This window comes from Lepidochelys kempii, chromosome 2 (assembly GCF_965140285.1).
Source record: "Lepidochelys kempii isolate rLepKem1 chromosome 2, rLepKem1.hap1, whole genome shotgun sequence".
In the NCBI taxonomy this organism is placed as follows: domain Eukaryota; kingdom Metazoa; phylum Chordata; order Testudines; family Cheloniidae; genus Lepidochelys; species Lepidochelys kempii.
The window spans coordinates 241,203,021-241,226,361 of NC_136381.1; the positions used below are offsets into that span (position 1 = coordinate 241,203,021).

Consider the following 23,341-nt stretch of genomic DNA (forward strand, 5'->3'; position numbering starts at 1 on the left):
CTCAATGTAATCTGACCATCTGTGTAACAGACCATTGATTTCATCCAGTGAGTTCTGTATCAAGTCCATAACTTCTAATTAAGCTGTATCATATTTTAGAAAGATATCTATATGGATTTAAACTTTAAAAGATTGAAAATACACTACATGCCTAAGTAAGTTGTTCCAATGGTTAATTACTCTGTTAAAGATTTGAGCCTTATTTCTAGCCTGAATTTTTCTAGCTTCATCTTCCAACCATTAGTTCTCATTATGCCTTTTTCTCCTAGATTAAAAAGAGCAGTCTACTACCAGAAATCTCTTCCACATATAAGTACTTGTAGACCACAAAAGGCTAAGGGATGACTTGCTCATGGATAAACTAAGTAAACAGTGTTCCTTTCGGACTTGTTTACACATGGTATTATTCCAGAATAGCTATTTTGCTTTAAATTCACACCCAATCTTTTCCAGAAGGCCTTCCATGAATAGACAAGCCCTTAGTCTCTCACTTTAAGACATATTTGCTAGAATCAAATCATGCTTGTGGTTCTTTTCCAAACTGCTTCTGATTTTTCTAGATCATTTTTGAAGTGTCAACATCAGACGTGGACACAGTAAACAGCCTCACTAAGGTGATTTGACATTCCTACTTAATATTCCCCACTTACAGGTTACAGCATCACACTGGTAGTTAAATATTCAGCTGGTTATCTATCATGAGCTAGAAGTCTTTTCCCACCATCATTGTTTTCCAGGCTACAGTCCCCCTGCCATAGTAAGTATGATCTACCTTCTTTTCTTCCTAGATCTATGATCTGACATTTGGCTGTATTAAAACTTTAAGTCAGAGATGCCATGAGTCCTAATATCAAAACAGTTTCTATAACATTTCTTGAAGATGCTCTTGGTGATTTGAGGATAGGACTCCCATTACTCCTCAGACTTTGCTGGGAAGAGGAATCTGAGAATATTCAAAAGATAGCAATATAGAGTATTTGTTTTAGTTTAAATGCATTGTGCAAAGTCCAATATCTTGTGATCTGCCAGAGCTAGAAACACCAAACAGATTCAAATTATTTCACCACCAGAATCTTCCATCAGCCAAAGCACGGACAGAGACTGGACCTTTCTTAAATATTTAAATATACCTGTGCTAGTGCTCAACTTTTCATTTATGAAATTCATGCAAGAGGAAAGCCGAGGCTAACAGAAGATTATAGTTTGTTTTGATTGATCCTATCTATGATGTAGCATGATTCTACTCTACTGTATTTGTTTATTTGGGGGGGGGGGAGCAAGAGCAACATCTGTTTAATTTATCAAGACAATTAAGGGGTGACTTGATTATGGTGCATAAGTACCGTCACAGAGAAAATACTAGGTAATAAAGTGGAAAAAGCCTCCTGGAAAACAGCATAACAAAAATGATTAGCTGTCAGTTGAACCCAGACAAATTCAAATTAGAAATAAGGTACAGAATTTAAATCACCCTCACTGTTAACTATTGGAACAAGCTACCAAGAGATATGGTGGATTCTCCATCTGTAGAGGTCTTCAAACAGAGACTTTATGGAAGATAAAGATTTTTTGATGGCCCATGATATATAGGTCTGACTAGATGGGCTAATGGTCTCTTCTGGCCTTTAGAATTTTATTCACATACCCCTGAGTTTAGCATTATGACAGACAAAACTGGACGGTTTATACACTTTTCAAATAATTTTTTTTCTTCTCATGATGATATGGCAACTTGTGAATATACTTCATGTGTCTGTTAGCAAACAGCAAAGCATAGATTAATAGAGTGTTTAAAATGGTATACAGGAAAGGAGGTTTGAATATAAAATAAAAAGCCTTTTGTATTATAAACATAAAACCTCCTTTGGAGGAGGCACTTACAGAGCTAGGAAGCAATTACTATTGAATTTGCTGCACCCCACACAGAGAGTGTAATGATGTGCAAGAGATAATTAATCTCCACCATCCTGATTTTCCCCTAAGACAATTCTAAACTAGGGAGCTTGAACCTATTTAAAAAGCCTAATGAGGCCAAGATTTGCTTGTTTCACTTACCTTTTAAAAGTTGTCCCTAGCATCTATCAGCTCAAGATTTTTTGTTGTTGCAAAGTAAAGCTGGATCCTTGTGGAGGTGTCCTTATTCCACATGAAAGACAACTGGAATCCCAAAACTGGAGACCTGGCTGCTGCACTTGTATAATAATCTCACATTTATGTACTCACAGTTGCCCCAATTGGATCCTAAGGCACTAATGAATAAACTATACTTAGGATGATATGCCACTGAAGGCAGCTATTTTACAGTATTTAAACTATTTATCTATTGACATTGAGTGCCTTTTCCAATTGCAATGGAAGTTTAGATAGAAAGCAGTTTCCTGAATTAATATGGGTGCCTTTGGCCAAATTCCCTTACAAGTGCAACGGGACCTTTAATAAACCACAAGTATTTGTAGACACTGATTTTACTTTCATGTAAAGGCTTGTCTACACCAACCTGCACTGATTTAAACAAGTTTGTTTACATGTCTCCACAAACTTGAGGAATAAGGACAGATTTAACTCAAAACTAGTTAGAAACCAATTTCATTAACCTGGTGCAGTTTCTCGGTGTAGTCTACCCTTCAGTGTCTTTACAGGTCTCCTAGCCAGGTTTGAGGTCTTAAAAAGCACATGGTAATAACTGGTTTCAGAGTAGCAGCCATGTTAGTCTATATTCGCAAAAAGAAAAGGAGTACTAGTGGCACCTTAGAGACTAACCAATATATTTGAGCATAAGGTGTCACTAATACTCCTTTAAAGTAATAACTGCAGCCACAGGCAGAAAATATTTATGTATATGCATTTATACATACACAGTATTACATAAAAACTATGCAACTTAAAATGACTTGTTTACAAAGTCAAGCACTCAAATGTTAAGGAAATGCCAGATTTACAGATGCATGCACAATATTAATTCTGCCTCATATTCATCAAATGAGGCAGGGATCCTGTGGAAAAAGTAATGCAGTTATAATACAAGGGACAGAATTCAAGCTGCATAGGAAATTATAGATCTTCCACTTCCTAACTTGTGTGGTTTCACTTTGCAAACTAATTAACAGGTTAATATTTTAAAAAGAGCAAGAACTGTTGTATACAACTCTAACAAATCCTCCATCACACGTCAGAGTTTGATCACTGCAAAATGAACTTCTGCCACTTGAGCTATAGAACCAGTTATGTTAGCTGGCACAAGGAGAAGGCTTTATCTCAGAGCTGGGGCAAAGAAAGATGAAATATTGCAGCCATGAGTTGGATCCAGGTAGTGTTTGAGGAAGGAGTCCAGCCCAGCTCTACCTCCAACCAAGGTGGTACCTCCAGTAGAGGAGTGGATGCTGGGTGCCGGTGGGTTTACTTGGGGAGTCTGGCCCAGCTGGACTGGGAAGGTCCTGCCCCATGTAGCATCCCAGGGTAAGGAAGAAAAGGGAAGGGAAGACTGGAATGATGGGGGCATATGCTGGGTTGCAGGGAACGTGATGTGTGCACCAGGGAATCGAGATGCCCAGCCCACCTTTCTCCTCCCTCCCATTGCTCTGGCAGCTCCTGGTATAGTGTGCAGTGGTGCTGCATTGTTCTGGCTCTTTAGAAAGAGCATGTTCAAAGTTCTCCTGAGGCATGCACTGGAATTTCCTTGGATAGGAGAAAAGGCAGGTTGCTAACCTGCGGCTTTTCTACATGCTGAATTTCCTGCTGAAAGGAGGATGGTATTGGAGCATCTCAAAGAAAAGTTACTTTACATTTATGAGAGATTTTTGTATTAGGCATCTTAAATAAAGGGTCACTAACAGCTTCCCAAATTATAGACAAACATACATGTTCGTTAAGGAAAACTACACTAAAATAAAATGTTCAGTACTATTTTTTTTCCTGTCTTCCTAGAGCTGATGAGACAATGGCCTGAGACCAAGAATCTGTAAGTATTATTGAACCCTGAAGAATAAACAGCAAATGGTAGATTGTGATGGTATCTCAACACTAAATTCATTCATTTAAAAGGAAAAATGTAGTTCAAATAGATTAACAGACTGATAAAGCCCATCTTATCTTTTAACACTAAATGTTTTAAACATATACTGGAACACTTATCCAAGTATGTAACAATTTGTATTCTCCAATTCCCTGCAGTTAATATGAAGGCTCTAGATATGCCCAAAAACTTAATTTGTGTGGTAACAGGGAACCTGACAGTATTCTAAGGATTAATACGACGACAACTTAATTACTGAGTTACTGAGACAAACCAGATATTCTGTGACAACTAAACAGCAGCTCCACTGAACAAAGTAATTCCATTACAACTTGTGTTGATTTCTCCATATTGCTTCATAACAATACAGTTTACGTCAACATAAATAAGAGATCAGAGAGCATAAAAATGGAAGAGACCTATTAGATCTTTTCCTGCAAATACAGAATGTTTACCAGACAAAGGGTTCCAATAAAAGAGACCCAAAGGCTATACATTTCATCTTAGCTAAGCAGCTTTAGAAACATCCCAACAAGCCTCCCTACAGTTCTCTGTACAGTTTAATAAGAGTTTTAGAACTGATTCTACAGTTGCCCTTAAGTTCTCAGATTCAAAAACATTAGCAAACCAACATCCCACTAAATATCTAGCCAACTGAAAAGGGGAGAAAAGAGAGGGAGAAATTCAGGCCTGGTCTATGCTTGCAAATTAAATCAAAACCTAACTATGTCAGTTAGGGCATGTCTACACTTACTGGGGATCAACACTGCTGGGGTAGATTTAGTAGGTCTAGTGAAGACCCGCTAAATCGACCGCAGATCATTGTCCCATCGACTCCAGTACTCCACTGGACCAAGGAGCGTAAGGTAAGTCAACAGGAAAGGGCCTCCCGCTGACACAGCGTGGTGTAGACACTGCAGTAAGTCAGCCTCAGCTACATTGACTCCAGCCATGTTATTCACCTACCTGGAGTAGTGTAATTTAGGTCAACTTACCCCCATAGCATAGACAACGCCTTAGGGACTGAAAAATTTCACACCCTGAGCGTCACAGTTAAATCAACTTAATCCCTGGTCTGGACATAAAGTAGGTTGACAGATTTCCTCCGTCGACCTAGTTACTGACTTTTGGAGGGGTGGATCAACTACATCAATGGAAAAACCATTTCTGTCAATTTAGGAAATGTCTACGCTAGGTCTATATTGGCAGCGCTATAACTATGCTGCTGTAGCGAGACATACCTTTAGATCTGGTCTACACTAGAAAGTTACATGAGCATAACTGGTGAAAACAGCACCTGTGAAAAAGTTATACAGGTATAAGCCATAGCATGGACTCTTATACTGGTATAGCTTATTTTGCTTCCCAAACTGGAATAAGCTCTACCAGTGTAACTGCATCCACACTGCAGGGGAATGGCTACTTAACTATACTTGTACATGTAATCACTAAAACATTCTAGTTTAGACAAGACTAATGATTCACTTTAAAATACAATCTAGGGTAGCTTGAGAACAAAAAACTTCAAGCACACGGCTTTGATTTTTCTTCATACATGTTCATGGTACATATGGTCCAGCCCCCTAGGCAAGCTAGTTTTGGGGTCAGATCTTAAAGAATTTCTGCTGTGTATGGGGTTGTTGGGTTTTTTAAAAAACAAGATACATTAACAATGTTTACACAGGTTTCAGAGTTGCATCCGTGTTAGTCTGTATTCGCAAAAAGAAAAGGAGGACTTGTGGCACCTCAGAGACTAACAAATTTGAGCATAAGCTTTCGTGAACTACAGCTCACTTCATCGGATGCAGAGTCTCACATCACTAGGTACATTTAAACTCTGCATCTCTTTTGGGGAGGAGCTGTAAAAAAAACACAACAACATGTTTTTTCTCCAGCAGATGTGTATGTATTTAAAGCTGACCTGCAATGCATTTAAGACGTTCTAATGCCACTTTATGGTGTGAGAAAATGATCTGAAAGTTTGTCAAGATAAAATATTTTTCTTGTTTGGACAGGCTAAGAAAGTCAAATCCAATCTTCCCTGTTTTGGTTGGTTGACTTTTAAGTCCAGGACATTTGAGAGAGTTTTGAATCTTAAAAGGCTCCCTTTTCTGAAGTGTTAGTTACTGAAGTTACACAGGTGCTAAAAAAGTCCATTCAACAACATAACTTCTCTCAGCTCGTAATGTTACTATTGCACTAGTTCTCCAGTTGTCAACTTGTGTTCTAGCTTAGTCAGGATGTGAATTTCTAATCTTAAAATCAGTATTCTTATTAAAAATATATCTTCCCGACCTTTACTGATAACAAAGCAAAGAAAAGAGGCACAAACCTTCCTCTCCCTTTCCCTCCCCCCACTTCCCATTTATGTAGGCAACTTAAAAAAACAGAAGTTTGTTGTAATAACTTAGACAGTATTTTGTTGTTACTGCTTTTTGTATTATTGTTGCAATATTAACTACACTATATATCCACTTAGGTCAGTTGTATGTTTCCAATCACTAATGCAATAAAATGATGGTTTTATTTGAGAACAGGATGTTTTTTAGCTGTATGATAATTTAGTGTGGTATGGGTGAACATAATTGGTAGTTTTCAAATTCTGGACTTTTAAAAACTAGCAATTTATTTATGATCTTAATGAAGATCTGCACTCCTTTTCCTGGGAATTTCCTTAGGTTAATTAAGGCACTTGATAATTTGCTTAGCAGTGAGATTCCCATTTCTAAGCAGGATTGGAAATTGGGTCCTAAACCAAGCCAACCATGAGGACCATTTCAAAAGTTATTTATCTCCTGGTATTATGTAAGATAAAGAGCTTTCTACTGTAAGATCCTTACCTCTCAGAGCCAACATCACATCTGAAGTCTTGTCTTATTAGAGAGAAGAAGTGTAATACTAGGTAAATGGATTAACATCTTAAGACCTTTGGCTGCCAAATTTGTTTTAAATAATAGCTGAAACATCTACGAAAAGGGTGTTTTAGACCTAGATACAAGAAGTTCAGTAAGGTTTGGCCTCATGCTTTCAGCATTTTTACTCATCTGAAGATTCCCATTCTACTACTAAAGCTGTGTTATTTTCCATACTGGTTTGTCTTTTTGGGAAGGGGAGGGGTAGAAAGATGAGATGAAGGGGAAATAAAATATGTATCCTTTTATACACAATGCTAAAGTAGTAGTTTAAATCTCGTGCAAGATATTTAGCCCAAGGATAGCTCTTTTAAATCTAAATTTAAATGAATACATGCTTGATGTTATGTAAAACTTGAAGTTGTACTTAAACACTATTAGCAGGCTGCTGTAGGTGCCTGATCACAGTAGTTTATTGTAAAGAAAGTTTCTTAAAAAAAATTTAAGAATCACACACTACTGAATTATGTCCTCTTTTGTAGAGTCTAAAGAACTGGACATTCAAATCATTAATTGGATTCACAGTGTCACAGAATATACACTAAGTGAGCTGACCTATTACTACATACGTTAACTCCTACTCCTTTCCCCCGCCCCCCAAAATATTACATGACATTTTGAGAACTAATGGAGCACTTCACTGATCTGATTTTAATTGCCATCGCACATGTTTCCTTATATTGAACACCAGCACATTCTGGAATGGAGAAAAATGGCTACAGAAAAAAAAATTGAGTAGCAAATCCGAGTACAGTGATTTAAGAAGAAAAAGTGTTTGTCCTTAACTGAGACATTATACAATTCCTGAAGTAATTTTAGATGGTTTAACAAGATAAGAGTTTTCCACTGGCAAGTGAATATTCTTCAGTTTGTTACTTTATCAGAGAAAAGGCATATGCAAATTTAACTTGAATTAAAGCTGTCTGGCTAACTATTTTGTTAGTCACACTTGTTTTTAAAGCTTTATTTTCAAAAAAATCTAAGCATAATCACTTAATCAGATTTTTCATATTAGCAAACCCTCTTCCTTTGCCCAAAACCTGTGACAGTGACTATCAACCTTGCCTTAGCTAGAAAGAAAAGGCTACTCATGCTGGTATAGTTTTCACCCCAAAAGACTCACCTCTACAAGCCTATAGCAGAAATAAAACAAAGACAAAAGTTATATGGTAATATATTACTTTTAATTAAAATACAGATAGGATACTATTATGATAGGCATAACAAAACTGTTTCTTTACTTTAAAATGTAATGGAATTGGAAATAAAGTACTATACCCCACATATCAAAAGATGAAAAGTTTGTATTCAAAACAGGTCTCTGTACTGTACCAGCATACAGTACCTAAAACATTCTTATTGGACAAAAGTTAATCTCATTCAACTCAATTTTGAGTCATCTAGTCTCAGTTTTTTCCCCATGTTTATTACAGTTCAGCAAAACATGCTTTGTTGAATAATTACAGTAGTTAATGTTCGTACAAGTTCTAGATATGTTACATAAATGTTAAGTATAGTATAAATCCTCAAACTCCAAAATACAACTTAAAAGATGATTTACAGCACAAACACAATACAGGACACAGATAGATAATTTTTGGATGGATTAGGAAATATCAAATACAAAATTGTTACGTGAAATTCCACATGGTTTGTAAAATTGTCTGTACACTGTAGCACGTGTAGAAGGCTGTACCTTAAAACCAAGGAATGCATTCCTTAGATTTAGAGAAATGTAACAAGCTTCACTTTTAGTATCTATAGGAATGCAGGTCAGACCTTAACTGTCTTAACCCAACCACTTTAAAAACAGTACTATCAACTTGAAATCTAGTAAATTAAAAAAAAAAAGTTAGCATAAGGTAAGTACCACACTTGCTCCCTAACTTTCCTCCCTTTACCAATACTTGTGGTTTTAAAAGGTCACATTTTTAAACATGTTCCCTGTTTCTATAGAGGTTTTGTACAGCAATAGAAAAAAACTGACTATGCTAGGAAAACAACGAGTGTGACAAGAGCTGTCATGTGCACAAACTAAAACTGAAAAAGAGAGACTACCTTCCCACAGTCTCTTCAGGTACAGTATTGCTATGGCAGGTAAAAAAAAATTCAAATTGTTTTTAAGTTGACAATCCTTTAAGCAAAGGGGCTTGAAGGGACGGTCTTCCAATGAAAATTTAAATCTTCAGTAAAACAGCAGAAAGAAGCAGAAAGTGGTGGAGATTTAAACTTCCAAACTCAGATTACCTTTTAACAATTTTGTAGAAAAATAGCAGCCAGTGTGTCTGAATTGTAACAACCGTTATTCCTTTATCTGATTCGTGTATGCACTATTCCTGATCACCATGTGCCTGAAGGTATTTCTGTGATTACACATCATGTGCAAGTATTGACATAAGCCTGACAAAAAGTTTAAATTCTTATATTTACGTAACTTATTAAGGGGAAGTCGTCATTAGACTGAAAACCCTTCTTACAACAAAGATCCTATCAGCAAGGAGCAGACTTATAACCCCCAAATCTCACTACCTTGCCATCTTATGCTTATTTTCCCCCTGCCCTAAAATGAGCTCATAGCATTTTCAGGAATTAAAGGTACAACGAAGTCAATTTATATCTAGTTTATAGTTAAAAGCGGGCATATGTAACAGCACGTGTCGTCCCCCCAGTGACTCAACAGCCCATGGACAGAGGTATAAGCCTGGCTGCAACCTTCACTGTGGATCCACAGCGCTGATCACGCTCCTGAGCCCATAGGTACAGTCAAGCCGCACAGAAGTCCTAGGTGGGCTGCTCTGCCATGATCTCAGCCGTGGCCCGCACATGCAGGAGAACAGACCCACCATGTGCATTAGCCACAGCTTCCTCACAACACCCATAGCCTATGCCGCGCTCCCCCTACCGCAGCATATAACTCGACACCGCCACCGTGTGGCAGCGGGAGAGCGCTGCAGCCTCCCCAGGCACCAGCGCGCGCTGCCGCACAAGGCCCAGCCCAAGAACCAGAGACAACAAAATGGCGGCCGCCCGCTGCGTCACGTGACCCCCTTTGTGCCTTTCGAGGCCTGGGAAAGGCCCTGCCAGCCGCCGCGGCGGCCGGGTTCGGGGTGGCGGGGTCCACGGGAAATACTTGGTAGGGGACGAGGGGGATGATTTGGTCTCGGCACCCTCCCTCTCCAGTCCCCTATCCCCGCGGGCGGGGAGAGCGGGGAGAAGATGGCGGCCATTTTGTGCTTGCGCAGAGGCGAAGGTGGGGGCCCCGGGTCGGGTGCGGGGGGATGGAGGAACCCGGCCGCGGGGGGGGGTCTCACGTACCGACTCCTCTTCCTTCTCCATGCCCGTGGGCATCTGCGGCACAGCCCGGTTGATGGAGGCATATTCGGCCAGGTCGGGCAGATCCTCGCAGCGGAAGACGGGCAGTGGCTTGGACGCGTCCAGCGCCCGGGCCCGGAACGACAGTTTGCTCATGTTAGGCAGCGATGGCGGCTCCGACTGGGGAGGGGGGGGCGGCAGTGAGAGCGCTCCGAGCTGAGAGCCGGACCCCGCCGAGCGCTCTCATGGAGGGACCGGGGCTCCCCCAGCGGGGCGGGGCGCACTCCGACGCGGAGCCCGGCGGCGCCGGCTGGCGCGGCTGGGCTAGGCGCTGGCTTCTCTTCTCTGCCGCTCCGGCTCTGCTCAATACGCCACGGCCAACATGGCGGACATTAAACCTCGACTGGCCGCCTCTTTCAGCCAACCCCAGCGCCACAGCCATTCCCACACTGCATCGCGCAGGGGCGCGGGCACAGCGCCGCCCGAGGCAGGGGGCGCGCGGCGCGGGCCCTGGGAGCGCGGGCACGAGAGAGCGGGAGAGCTCAAACGGGCCGAGAGGGATGCTCAGAGGCAGGTGTCCGAGAGATTCCCGTTTCAGGGCGGGACAGGCTGTATCCGCGCCTCAGCGTGAGGAAAGGGCCATTCACCCTCAGTCGCTGGGACAGAGGCCCCGTGGTGTGGGGTCGGGGGCTAGCTACGGGCCTTCTCATTCACTGAGGGGCAGGCAGGGGGACAGGCCCCCTCATTAATGGGGTAGGACCACGCAAGACCCTTCACGGCCGGGGGAGACAGACTACCTGGGAGTCAGTTGTAAAGACAAGCAACACAGGCGACCGACCTGGCTTAGGCCGATGCGTGAAGCAGCCTGGGCAGGGAAGTGGTTGTCTTCTAAGGGTAGTTTCCCTCCCCAAGACCTGCTGCTGTTGAGGTCCCTGGCAGCCCGTCTCAAGGGGTTTGTGACATCAGAGTCCATAGAACTGAAACCTCAGCCATAGAGAAAGGAAGAGATTGGCACTAGGACTGTTTAAAACTTTTTTCTGTTTGTTCCTGTGACTCTAACTCTTGAAATTCTGGTTTTGTTAAGAGTTTAACACTTCATGTTTAGTAGTCTGAGGGTAGTATCCCAGTCGGCTACTGTAAACCTTGATACCAAACAGATGATCCTTAGCCCAAACACTTTATAACCTAATGAAAGGCTGAGCTGCTAAACCACATTTGAGTCACACAAGATGTCCCCAAGAAGAGCAGGGAAGACAAAAGTTAACATTCCTTATATTTCTAGGTTAAAAAAAACAACTTTTTTTCTGGAAAAAGAAAAACTTCAAAGAACCAAAATGTACAGCAGTTTAAGTTTTAAACAGAATGAAGTCCACAGTAGTGGCATATACACTTGATGCTTGGGAAGGACTAATTTCACAATGCTGAAAACGGTTATGAGCCAGATTATCTAGGAGGAAGAATTTAATCAGAAAAAAGTGAATGATGATTGGTTAAGAATACTTTACTAGCTACAATTGAGGAAGAAGGCCATACTGGTTAAAAAAAAATCTGGTGTAGCAGGGGAGTGAAGGCTGCTGTAAAAAAAATATTTTATATATAAGAATATACAAGTGGAAGGAAGGGGAAGTTGATAGTAATCAATATAAATCAGAAACTAGGAACTAGAAAAATTGACAAGGAAAGCAAAGGGACATAAGGAGATATCTATGGCCAGCAGAGTTAAGGACGATAAGGAGTTTTTAAAGTCTATTAGGAACAAAGACTCCGAACAACAGTATTGGTCCATTACTAGATGGAAATGGTAGAATTATCAACAATAATTGTATTCCATAATATTTCTGTTCTATAGTTGGGAAAAACATATGTAGTCATACGAGATAACGCTTTCCATTCCATTAGTACAGTGGTTCTCAACCTGCAGCCCAGTTAGCACACAGCTGTGGCCCAGCTCAGCTGCGTCCCAAAGGCTGCCCTGCCCTCATGGCAGGGGTCCAAGGCAGGCAGCTGGCCGGCCCTGTGAGTGGCCGGGGTCCGGGCTGCCACTGTCCTGCCACCCGGTCCCTATGTCCCAGGTAACACATTGTATAAATGAATTGAGAACCACTGCATTAGTATCTCAAAAGAACACTAACTAGTAGCTACTAAAAAGTTAGACATTTTTAAATCTGCAGGTCTAGATAACTTGTATCTAAGACTTAAAAGAGCTGGCTGAGAAGTTCACGGGACTGTTCATGTTGATTTTCAATAAGTCTTGGGACACTGGGGAAGTTCCAGAAGACTGGAAGAAAACTAATGTGCCAGTATTTAAAAGTGTAAGTGAGATGACCCGGGTAATTAGGGACCTGTCAGTCTGAAACTGATCCTGGGCAAGATAATGGAGCAGTTGATACAGGACTTGATCAATAAAGAATTAAGAGGGTAATATAATTAATGCCAATCAAATGGGTTTGTGGGGAAATAAATCCTGTCAAACTAACTAGATATCTTTTTGTGATAAGATTATAAATTGGGTTGATAAAGGTAATAGTGCTGATGTAATAGTCTTAGAATTCTGTAAGGCATTTGATTTGGTACTATATGATTTTGATTAAAAATAAAAATATTAATATGGCAGACATTAAATGGATTAAAAGCTGGCTAACTGATCGGTCTCAAAATGTCATTGTAAACAGGGAATCATCATCAAGTGGGTATGTTTCTAGAGGGATCCTGCAGGAACTGGTTCTTGGCCCTATACTATTTAACATTTCTATTAATGACCCAGAAGAAAACAAAATAGTCATTGATACAGTTTGCAGAGGACACAAAAATTGGGGAAGTGGTAAATAATGAAGACGACAGGCCATTCATAGTAATCTGGATCACTTGGCAAGCTGGACACAAGCAAACAATATGCATTTTAAAATGGCTAAATGTAAAAATATACATCTAGGAACAAAGAATGTAGGTCATACTTTCGGATGGGGGAGTTAATCCTGGGAAACAGTGACTCTGAAAGAGATTTGGGGGTTGTGGTGGATAGTCAGCTGAACATGAACTCTGATGTGATGTTATTGCCAAAAGGCTTACTGCCATCCTTGGATGCAAAAAGGGGAATCCCTAGTAGGAGTAGAGAGATTATAACTCCTGGGGGGAATTCTGCACCAAAAAATTTAAAATTCTGCACACAATATTTTAAAATTCTGCATATTTTGTCAAAATAAACACAATATAATCACACCAGTTTCAATTATTTTGGTAATTTATTTCAACATAACTGTCAGCTAATAAGTCTAACAATACAGCTAATAAAAAAGATCCAGGAAAAGTTTTTTGACAAATAGATTTCTTACTAGGCATTCCTTACTTAATCATAGAATATCAGCGTTGGAAGGGACCTCAGGAGGTCATCTAGTCCAACCCCCTGCTCAAAGCAGGACCAATCCCCAACTAAATCATCCCAGCCAGGGCTTTGCCAAGCCAGACCTTAAAAACTTCTTAGGAAGGAGATTCCACCACCTCCCTAGGTAACACATTCCAGTGTTTCACCACCCTCCTAGTGAAAAAGTTTTTCCTAATATCCAACCTAAAGCTCCCCCACTGCAACTTGAGCCCATTACTCCTTGTTCTGTCATCTGCTACCACTGAGTACAGTCTAGACCTGGCAAGTCCCAGGCAGGATAGGTAAGAGAAAGAGCCTGCCTTCTTCACAGAGCCGGTCAGGGGATAAGAGGACACAGACAGCATGGGGGATCAGACAGGGGCTCCTAAGAGCTAGTGATGGAGGACAGACTAGGGCAGGGGCTGAATGGGAGTGGAGGTGCAAGGCCACATGGGCAGAGAGGGAGAGGGTGCAGAGCTATAGGGGAGAAGAGGGACAGCTGAGTGGGGGCACAGAGATACATGGGGACAGGGGGTGCAGGGACACATGGCGATAAGGGGAGGGGGCTGGCAGAGGAGACATGAACAGAGGGGAAGGGGTGCAGGGCAACAGGGGGGACTTTGAGTAATAATAATACAGAACTCTGAGTAATAATTCATTTAAGCTACAGTACAGAACTGTATTTCCCACACCCCTCAGAATGCAAAGGCTTGGGGGATTCAGGGGTAATAGAGAATCTGAGGGAGAGGGAAGTAATGCTGGAAAGGAGCACAGGTATGAACCTGAAGGGTTGTTGGGTATGTGTGGGAAAAGTATGGAACAGGTTCTTTGTTGGGGGCAGGAAGGGATTGTTAGGGAGCGTCCCCATGTAGACCCTGGCTGACCCTAGCCTCTACCATTCAGTCAGGCACATCTGCCCCTGTCCCCATGTGTCTCTGTGTCCCCACTCAGCCATCCTCCTTCCCCCCTGTTGCCCTGCACCCCCTCCCCTCTGTTCATGTCTCCCTGCATCTCCTCTGCCAGCCCCCTCCCCTTATCTCCATGAGTCCCTGCACCCCCTGTCCCCATGTATCTCTGTGCCCCCACTCAGCTGTCCCTCTTCTCCCCTATAGCTCTGCACCCTCTCCCTCTCTGCCCATGTGGCCTTGCGCCTCCACTCCCATTCAGCCCCTGCCCCAGTCTGTCCTCCATCACTAGCTCTTAGGAGCCCCTGTCTGACCCCCCATGCTATCTCTGTCCTCTTATCCCCTGACCGGCTCTGTGAAGAAGGCACAGAGTTACCTATCCTGGCTCGGGCTTGCCAGGTGTGGCTGCAGTGTTCTAGCACCACAGTGCCCTTTAATAGGCAAAAGGCAGAACTGCAACAACGTTTTAGCAGTAGCTATTTTCTGGAAAAAAAAATTAAAAATAGGCACAGCACATGAAATGTGCATGCATGCAGTGGTGCAGAATCTCCCCAGGAGTAAGATTTTACCTCTGTATTTGGTACTGGTGTGACCGCTGCTGGAATACTGTGCCCAGTTCTGGTGTCCACAATTCAAGAAGGATAGTGAAAAATTGGTGAAGGTTCAGAGAATAGCCACAAGAATGATTAAAGAATTAGAAAACATGCCTTATAGTGAGTGAGCTCCTTGACTCTATACATTTAGATTAACAAAGAGAAGATTAAGGGGTGACGATTACAGTCTGTAAATACCAACACCTGAAAAAAATATTTAATAATGGGCTCTTCAATCTAGAAGTGAAAGGTCTAACATAGGCGTTCTCAAATTGGGGCTCACAAGGTTATTATATGGGAGTCACGAGTACATGCACAAAACAGAGCGCAACAGCTATAAAATATATCATTTAAATTCAGTGTTTTAGAAAATTACACACACCTTTCCGTCACAGTGTAGTGTACTTACTTCAAAAAGTATTGTAAACATATAATGCAGGAATTTTTGTTTCTAAACAAAATATATATTTGTATTATCACTATTTTAAGGAAACTGGACTACGGGGATTGTAGTATTATGCACGCAGTTTATTGTCTTGAGACTAAAAAGGTGGGACTGAGACAACAACATTAGAGCTAAGCTTGATTGTTCAGCGCTGAAGAGCTGCATTAAACCACAGATCACTCAGAACACATATTGGCCAATAAAAAGTAATTTATAATTTAACAGACACTCAGGCAGAGGCAGAGCTAGGGGGACTTGCAGGGGCTATACCCATCAAAAATTTTTCCTTAGCCCTGCTCTTCCCCTGAGCCACCCCTCCCAGCGAAAAGGTCAAATGTAATGCAGAAATAAGGGTGGCATGATATGGCATTGCCACCTTCACTTCTGCAGTTCTGTGCTGCTGCCGTCAGAGCTAGGCATCCAGCCAGCAGCTGCTGCTGCTCTCCAGCCACCTAACTTTTGAAGGCAGCGTGCTACTGCTGGACGTGGTGCTGCCTTCAGAGCTGGAAAGATGTGAAAAGTGATTTACAAATATCACTTTTCACATCAGACTTAGCGCTCCGTTGCCATCCTTCTGCGCTGCTGCTGGCAGTGGTGCTGCATTCAGAGCTGCCCTGCAGAAGTAAGGGTGGCAATGCGATATTAAGTCTGCTATGAAAAGTGATATTGACAAAGTTTCTTCATGCCCTCCCCAGTATTAAACAAGTTATTTTAAAAAAAAATATTTACTATGCTTATAACAATAATTCAATAAAAAAATTTTAGTCTTAAAGGGGTGAAAAAATGTAAGTTCATTTTAAACAATAGGGTTATAAATTTAGCATTTAAAATACTGTTAAATATAAAAAATGTGTTTTTAATTTATAAGGGGAGTTGCACTCAGAGACTTGCTGTTTGAAAGGGGTTGCCAGTACAAAAAGTTTGAGAACTACTGGCATAACATACAATCCAATGGCTGGATGTTGAAGCTAGACAAATTCAGAATGGAAATAAAGTGTACATTTTTAACAGAGCCAGTAATTTATCATTGGAATCATTGGATATTTTTCTAACATATGCTCTAGAAATTATTTTTGGGAAGTTCTATAGCATATTAGGTGATTGCAATGGTCTCTTCTGTTTTTGGAGTTTATTAATCTAGTTTAAACTTGTTTATATTAGGGTTTTATATGTGTTTACTTAATTGGGTTAACATGATTGACTTTTCTTGTACAGCGAAGCTAATGACAGTGAAATCTCACATTCAAATTGCCCCAATTTGTGACACAGCAGCTCCTGGAATGTCAATTTTCCTAACCCTTCATTAACTAGAGTTGAAGGTGCAACTACTGTCTATTTTAAGAACCCTACAACATCAATTTATTCATGTAAAGATATTCTTTTGGGCCAAAATTTAAAACTGATCCAAGAACTATATAGGTGGACCCCTTTACCCAAGCAGAGTCCCATTCACAATTCAGTTCTCAGTACAGGATTAAGGTCTATAAGTTGTGTGTGTTTATAATATTAAATAAAATCATGAAAATATTTTAATATACCAGTTCATGTTTTGTTTGAATTTAAACAGTTCTCTCCAGTGTTTTAAAGGCAAATATTGTGGCACTGTGTTAGTGCATGAGATCCAGAAGATAAAATTGACCTGTTTATTTTTTTTGGAGTGACGTGATAGGTAAGCAGCTGCTTTTGATATACAAATACATAAATAGTGGAAATAAAATTAATTTTTTAAAATTCTTTCAGTTTTAATAATTGGAGGTGCTGTTTTTGACCCAGATAAAGACATTGTTTTGACCCTATCATCATCATAATGGGTTAGATTTAAGAATTCCTCTATGTTGGTTGAAACCTTGCTAAATGTAGTTGTTGCTAGCAAAGTTTCAGTCCTGTGGTTGGACACTGGGCTACCTTCCAGCCCAGGCTCTCAAAGTGCTTTACACACTGTAATTAATCTTCACAACATCCCTGGGAGAGGTAATTATGTTACATGTGTTACTGAAAGGTAAAAGAATATTTGTGGAAATACCAAGAAAGGGACAGTTATTAATGACTGAGATATGGTCTCTTATTTATATGAGATATTCAAATGTTAGAGTGAAATGGAAAATATGATATTAATTTGTACTTTCACTAGATATTTCAGTGAAGTGTTAAAAATATAAATAGCTTTTTACCCTAACTTTTATAAATTAAGCATTAATATTCATTCAGTAAATAGAAATGCTTTCTTATTCTTATTTAAAAATTTAAGATTTTCCAATGCACAGGAGTTTATAAATTTGCAGTATAAATTATAAGTACACAAGTCTCAGCTATTGTGCATGCAAAGTTTGTCTTCCAAATTTTACTGTTAACTGTGAATTATGTATTATGTACTGCAGTACTGCTATCGGTACTATGTACCTTCAGAGTACGTTGGCATTTGTCAGTACTAGAGCATGTACTGAAACAGATATCAGGCAATTAACCAGAAGGTACACCAATAAAATGTAACCTTTTTCTCTCATCAGTGTCAGGAGAGGAAATTTAAATAATAAAAAGCTAAATTTAAATGATATGCCATTCTTTAAAAAAAGAAGGATATTCAGAGTTAAACACTAATAGTTCTTGTTTAACCCTTGTGCCTAAACCTTGCAGTTTACACAAGTGTACGCAATATTGATATACCACTTGGGCACAAACAGGGTACTTGGTTGGTTAAAAGCTTTTTGCCTAAAATTCTTGGGGCTAGCTGTTCATTTTCCCAACAATAGACATATCCCAGGAAAATTATTTTCTGCTGCAAACAGATGAAAACTGTATTAATCCTCAAGTTACTGTAAACCATTTGCTGAATGTCAATCTTTTAAACTATAACTTACATGATAATACTGATACTGGAAAAACAAACAAAGATCACAAAATTAGGTGACGTGTACTGAAATTCAGGATTTCTGCTCTGAGCAGATTACAGCATGGAAATGTATGAAAAACCATTCAGAGGCAGCACTTACAGTAGAGGTTGTTTGAGGTTCAGTAATAATATATGACAACATTTCAAATGTTGCCATTTCTGGGGTCTTCGATGTAGGTAAAATAGGAATTGCCATACTGATACAGATATTTGACCCATCTATCCTTTTATCCTGTCTTTAACTGTAGCAGAAAATAGACACCCCCCTCTCACCCCCCATCATTAATTCAGGTGTACTTCAAAAAAATGTGAACATCTGCAGCTGTTTCACTTAGAAATTCAAGATGTCTAATTAAATCATCATACAAAAGGGATAAAAGTTTATCCTTATCTTTTGCCTACTTGTTTATTGATAAGCTAAAGTAAAAACTGCAAAGGAAATGGAAATGTCTGATCCCATTACACCACGTAGCTTGTTTTGTTCGGCAAAGGAATAACAGAAGTGATAGAGAATGTGATATTTAAAGTATAAGTGCTTGGTTTTCATTTGTCTTTGAAGTAGGGACTATTCTATACATAACTATTTATGTATTATATTCAAGGGCTTTCATTGTCTTTGCATGGTATTTTTAGGAGGTCCAAAAATCACTGTTGTACTTTTAAAAAGAGCTAATCATGGTATAGAGTTCTCTCTGTTTGGAAAATTAAGTTCCTGGCATATTTTTCTAGAAGCAAAGCTCTTTGGTCTGCATGGTGGTTTCTTTTAGCATTACACTTTCTCATCTGCAAAGACCTTTTTGATTAAAAATGAAAGATGATGCATATTTGTTGCCCATGCCATATCCATCTGAAATTGAAAGTCTCCACCACCTCAATGTCTTTGTGTTGCAGTTATAGAGGACAAAGATTTGAACTGTGAAATATGGGTCACTTGGTAAATAAATAACAATTCTGAGACACTGACGGGATAAGTATACTTCAGAGGCATGATAGACAGTGAGTTTTCTTGATTTGCTCTGATAAAAAGTCAAAGGTGCAACTGATAACAGATTTTATAAATGTAGTAAACAGTGTATACATCATATCAGTTGAGGTAAAAAAGCCAGACACATTAAGGATAGAATAAACAGAAAGGTTGCTTTTAGTCATTCTTTAATGAATGCTTTAAAATGCAAGAAAAAATGGAACCTCGTTCTCCAGTATTGGCGTTTGAACTGGACAGAATGACAGTAGTAGAGAGCGGATAGAAGTTTCCTGATGAAAACTAATGGAAGTTTTCACTGTCCATTGGAGGAACAGCTTCCAGTAGCTAGTCTGAAAATGTGCACTTCAGGACCTAGACTCTCTCTACTATCTAAGTGTAAAGGAAGTAAGTACAGTAGAACCTCAGGGTTGCAAACACCAGAGTTACAAACTGACTGGTCAATCACATGCTTCATTTGGAACAGGAAGCACACAATCAGGCAGCAGCAGAGACAAAAATATTTTTTAAAAAGCAGCTTCAGTACAGTACTGTGTTAAACAAACTACTAAAAAATAAAGGGAAAGTTTAAAAAAAAAGATTTGACAAGGTAAGGAAACTGTTTCTGTGCTTGTCTCATTTAAATTAAAATGCTTTTAACCATCATTTTTCTTCTGCATGGTAAAGTTTCAAAGCTGTATTAAGTCAATGTTCAGGTGTAAACTTTTGAAAGAACAACCATAACATTTTGCTCAGAGTTATGAACATTTCAGAGTTACAAACAGCCTCAATTCTCAAGGTGTTCATAACTCTGAGTTTCTACTGTATTCTGATTATAATCATCTCACTAACTCAACTGTGGAGCAGTTTCTTCAATATTTGCCTCTTTCTACCATTGAAATCAGTTTAACAAGACATAGTGGGTAGTGGCAGCCTCCAAAATGAAGGAAGAAAGAATATGGAGGTAATTTAAATTTTTTAGAAAGATATACAGATTGTTTTAAAATGGCAAAGGAGTGCATTCAATTCAAGAACTTAATTGAATTGGCTCGTTAGCACTGACCCACCACTTGATAAGGCAACTCCCATCTTTTCATATGCTGTGTATTTATACCACCCTAGTGTATGTTCCACTCCATCATGCAGATGATGAAGTGGGTTTTAGCCCATGAAAGCTTATGCCCAAACACATTTGTTAGTCTCTAAGGTGCCACAAGTACTCCTCGTTGTTTTTGCTGATACAGACTAACACGGCAACCACTTCTGAACCTGTTTCCAACAAGTGTTAATCAGTATCCCTCCTGAAGCTGGTGCAACAGTCTTCAGGTTCTAGTTACAGTATGGTTGTGTGAAAATTATATGTAGATGCAGCTTTAGACTTCATTTTCTACATGTTATACTTTTGCTTCATCAAAAATATGTATTCAGGGAATATAAATATTTTATCTACAACAAATATCCTGTCTTGAAAGGATACCATGGTCTCCAGAAGGCACATGTAACTCCTGATAGGTGTCTCTCTCATATACTGACAGGCACAGATCTGCATCTTCAGCTTTTTAATCCCTCCTGGAGATGGCAGTGCTTTTCTGTTATTTGTGGTTATCACTGCTCCAGATGGATGAACATTTGGGAAAGGATCAAGAAACTCTTGTTATGATTCATTATGAGCTCCAGATCTTCAAATGGGCAAAAAGATTTATTTAATACCTCATTGGCCTCCTGGAGGAACTGGACTCATATGAGCAAGTCACCCAGATAAGTGATTATGCAGTTGACATTACTGCCATCATCCTGAAGAAGGTCCAGGACATGCCCAATAGTAATACAGTATGATTTACTGAAGCATAGCTGTCTGACTGAGAACCTGAAGAAACTCAGTTGATCTGGAGCTACGGTGATGCATAGTTGCACTCCCTTGAAGTCAATGGGTGCCAAGAATTCCTCTTCATTGGACATTGCCAGGATGAATCACAAATTCTATATGAAACCATTAATTGGTTATGAATTTGTTAAACCATTTCAAATCTAGAATAACCACAAATAGTTGGACTTCTTGTGGGCTACAAAATATCTCGAGTAGATCACTTTGCCCATCAGGTCTAGGGAGAAAGGTGTGATGGACCCCATCTTGAGAAGATGGGAGAAAGTTTCAGCTACTTCAGCTCTCGTCTAGTCTGATGAAAGTAGAAGATATCTATTAAGTAGTGTTCCTGAACTACTCAAAGGATCTATGCATCCAGTCTGATGCTGGAGCAGACATGCAGGAAATCCTTCCTCCTAGGATCTGCAATTCTGAGACAAGAGAAAAATACTTAGGCCCTATTATGTCCTCCTTTACCCAAAGTTAGGATAAGATGAGGAAGGAGAGGAAATGGAGTCTTGCTCAAGTGGCTTGATAGAGTAAGGAGAGAGGTTTCTTTTTCTGAAAACTGTTGAGAGTAAAATCAAGGAGTCTTGGAATAGACCCTTAAGAGCCAAGAGTCAGAGCTGTGAGGACATGTCCTCTCTCCAAGGAAGAAACCAGAAAACTGGGTGAGGTAGCACTGAGGGAGTCAGGATGTTGGCTCTTACCTGAATGGAGTCTTGGGTCATGTTGTTTGCCACTAGAAGACACCTGGAGAGGTTCCTATAGGCCAAATTTTGGGAGATGGTGGAGAGTTCCCAGTCAGACTGAATTTGTTAAACTGAGCTGAGAGATTTTTGTCCAGTGTAGACTCAAGAAAGTCTCTGAAGAGAACTGAGAAGGTGGCTATAGGTTCAGAAGATCAGGGCCCTCACTTAGGTGGTTTTATGGGAATGGGTATTGAATAAGAAGGGCATTCCCACAAAGACGAAGCAATAAGGCTGGACAGGCCTCATTAAAGTAAACTCTGGGCCCGCATTGAATGGAAAGAGGGCAAAAGAGGAAACAAAGATCTCTTTCCTGCATCTGTACTTGAAATTCATCCTCCTCACAGTAAAGCCAGCAAGTGGACAGAGGCAGTTATTAGTTCTACTGGGCTGGGAAGAATGGTGCATTCATCTAGTTCCCACCTGGTAACACTCACACTGCTGGCTACAGCAAGTCAACATGGGCATGGTAACAATATGCAGACTGGCCACACTATGGACTGGTGCAGTATGCTGAAGCAGGCAGAACTTTCTTCTTTTGCCTGGCTTTTTCTGCTTCTGCTCTGTGATGAATCATAGCCTGGCTGAGGTAAGCTGGACACCTCTGCTGTCCTCCTGGCAGGAAACAACTGGGGACTTGAGCCAGGAGGAGGAGGATTAGATGCCAAAATCCTCCAGCAGCACTCCTTGCCTGTCTGACAAAAGAAGGAACAGCCAATGTCTACAAGGGCAGAAGCCACATCTCAGAAAATTCGTAAGGTATAATATAGATAATACAGTAGAAAGTTGATTTGTTGACTTATTTTTGTTAAATGCAGTTACTGGTGGTAAGTAGGATGAAATTTGCCCATTTTTTGGTGTAATTTAAGATTTTATTTAAATTAAAAAAAAGTTAATTTTCTAACTTTTCTGAAGATGACCAGATGGTGTACAGTCATCTTCTGTCAACAGCTATAAACAAGAGAGATATAAACTGCCTGTATTCATCTCAACAGAGTGCTAACTCTAAAATCTGCCACTATTTGCATTAGTTCTACTTCTCAAAATGGCTATATATTGGGGTTCTGGAAGGCGGTAATATCCTCACCCTTCCAAAAACCTTTTTGTATTTTGAGACTTGTCAGCAAGTATGAGAAATTTTTTGGCTACGGACTTACTGATTATTTGTCAAGGGTTGTGATTTGTTATATGCACAATTATAAAAAATATTCTTGAATGAAATTACATTTAGTAAATTTCTACTGCAGAGGCTACACATGATGCAAATGAGTCACTTGTAAAGTCATCTCAAAATGTCCATTGTATATTACTAAAATGATGGTACAACTGTATTATTT

General features: G+C 40.0%; 1 protein-coding gene across 7 annotated transcripts in view; it reads right to left on the reverse strand.

The window, feature by feature from the left end:
• The window catches only part of EPC1 (enhancer of polycomb 1), a 101,503-nt gene that overhangs the window by 73,023 nt on the left and 5,139 nt on the right, over window positions 1-23,341 (reverse strand). For 2 of the 7 annotated variants that reach the window (XM_073334413.2, XM_073334414.2), the window contains exon 1: window positions 10,240-10,727. The exons of 2 other annotated variants lie outside the window; for them this stretch is intronic. In XM_073334413.2, coding sequence (XP_073190514.1) covers window positions 10,240-10,392 — 153 coding nt within the window. In that variant the 5' untranslated portion in view covers window positions 10,393-10,727. Of the gene's footprint in view, window positions 1-10,239; window positions 10,728-23,341 lie in introns of those variants that run through there. 3 more of the 7 variants (XM_073334415.2, XM_073334419.2, XM_073334418.2) reach the window with 3 other exon arrangements.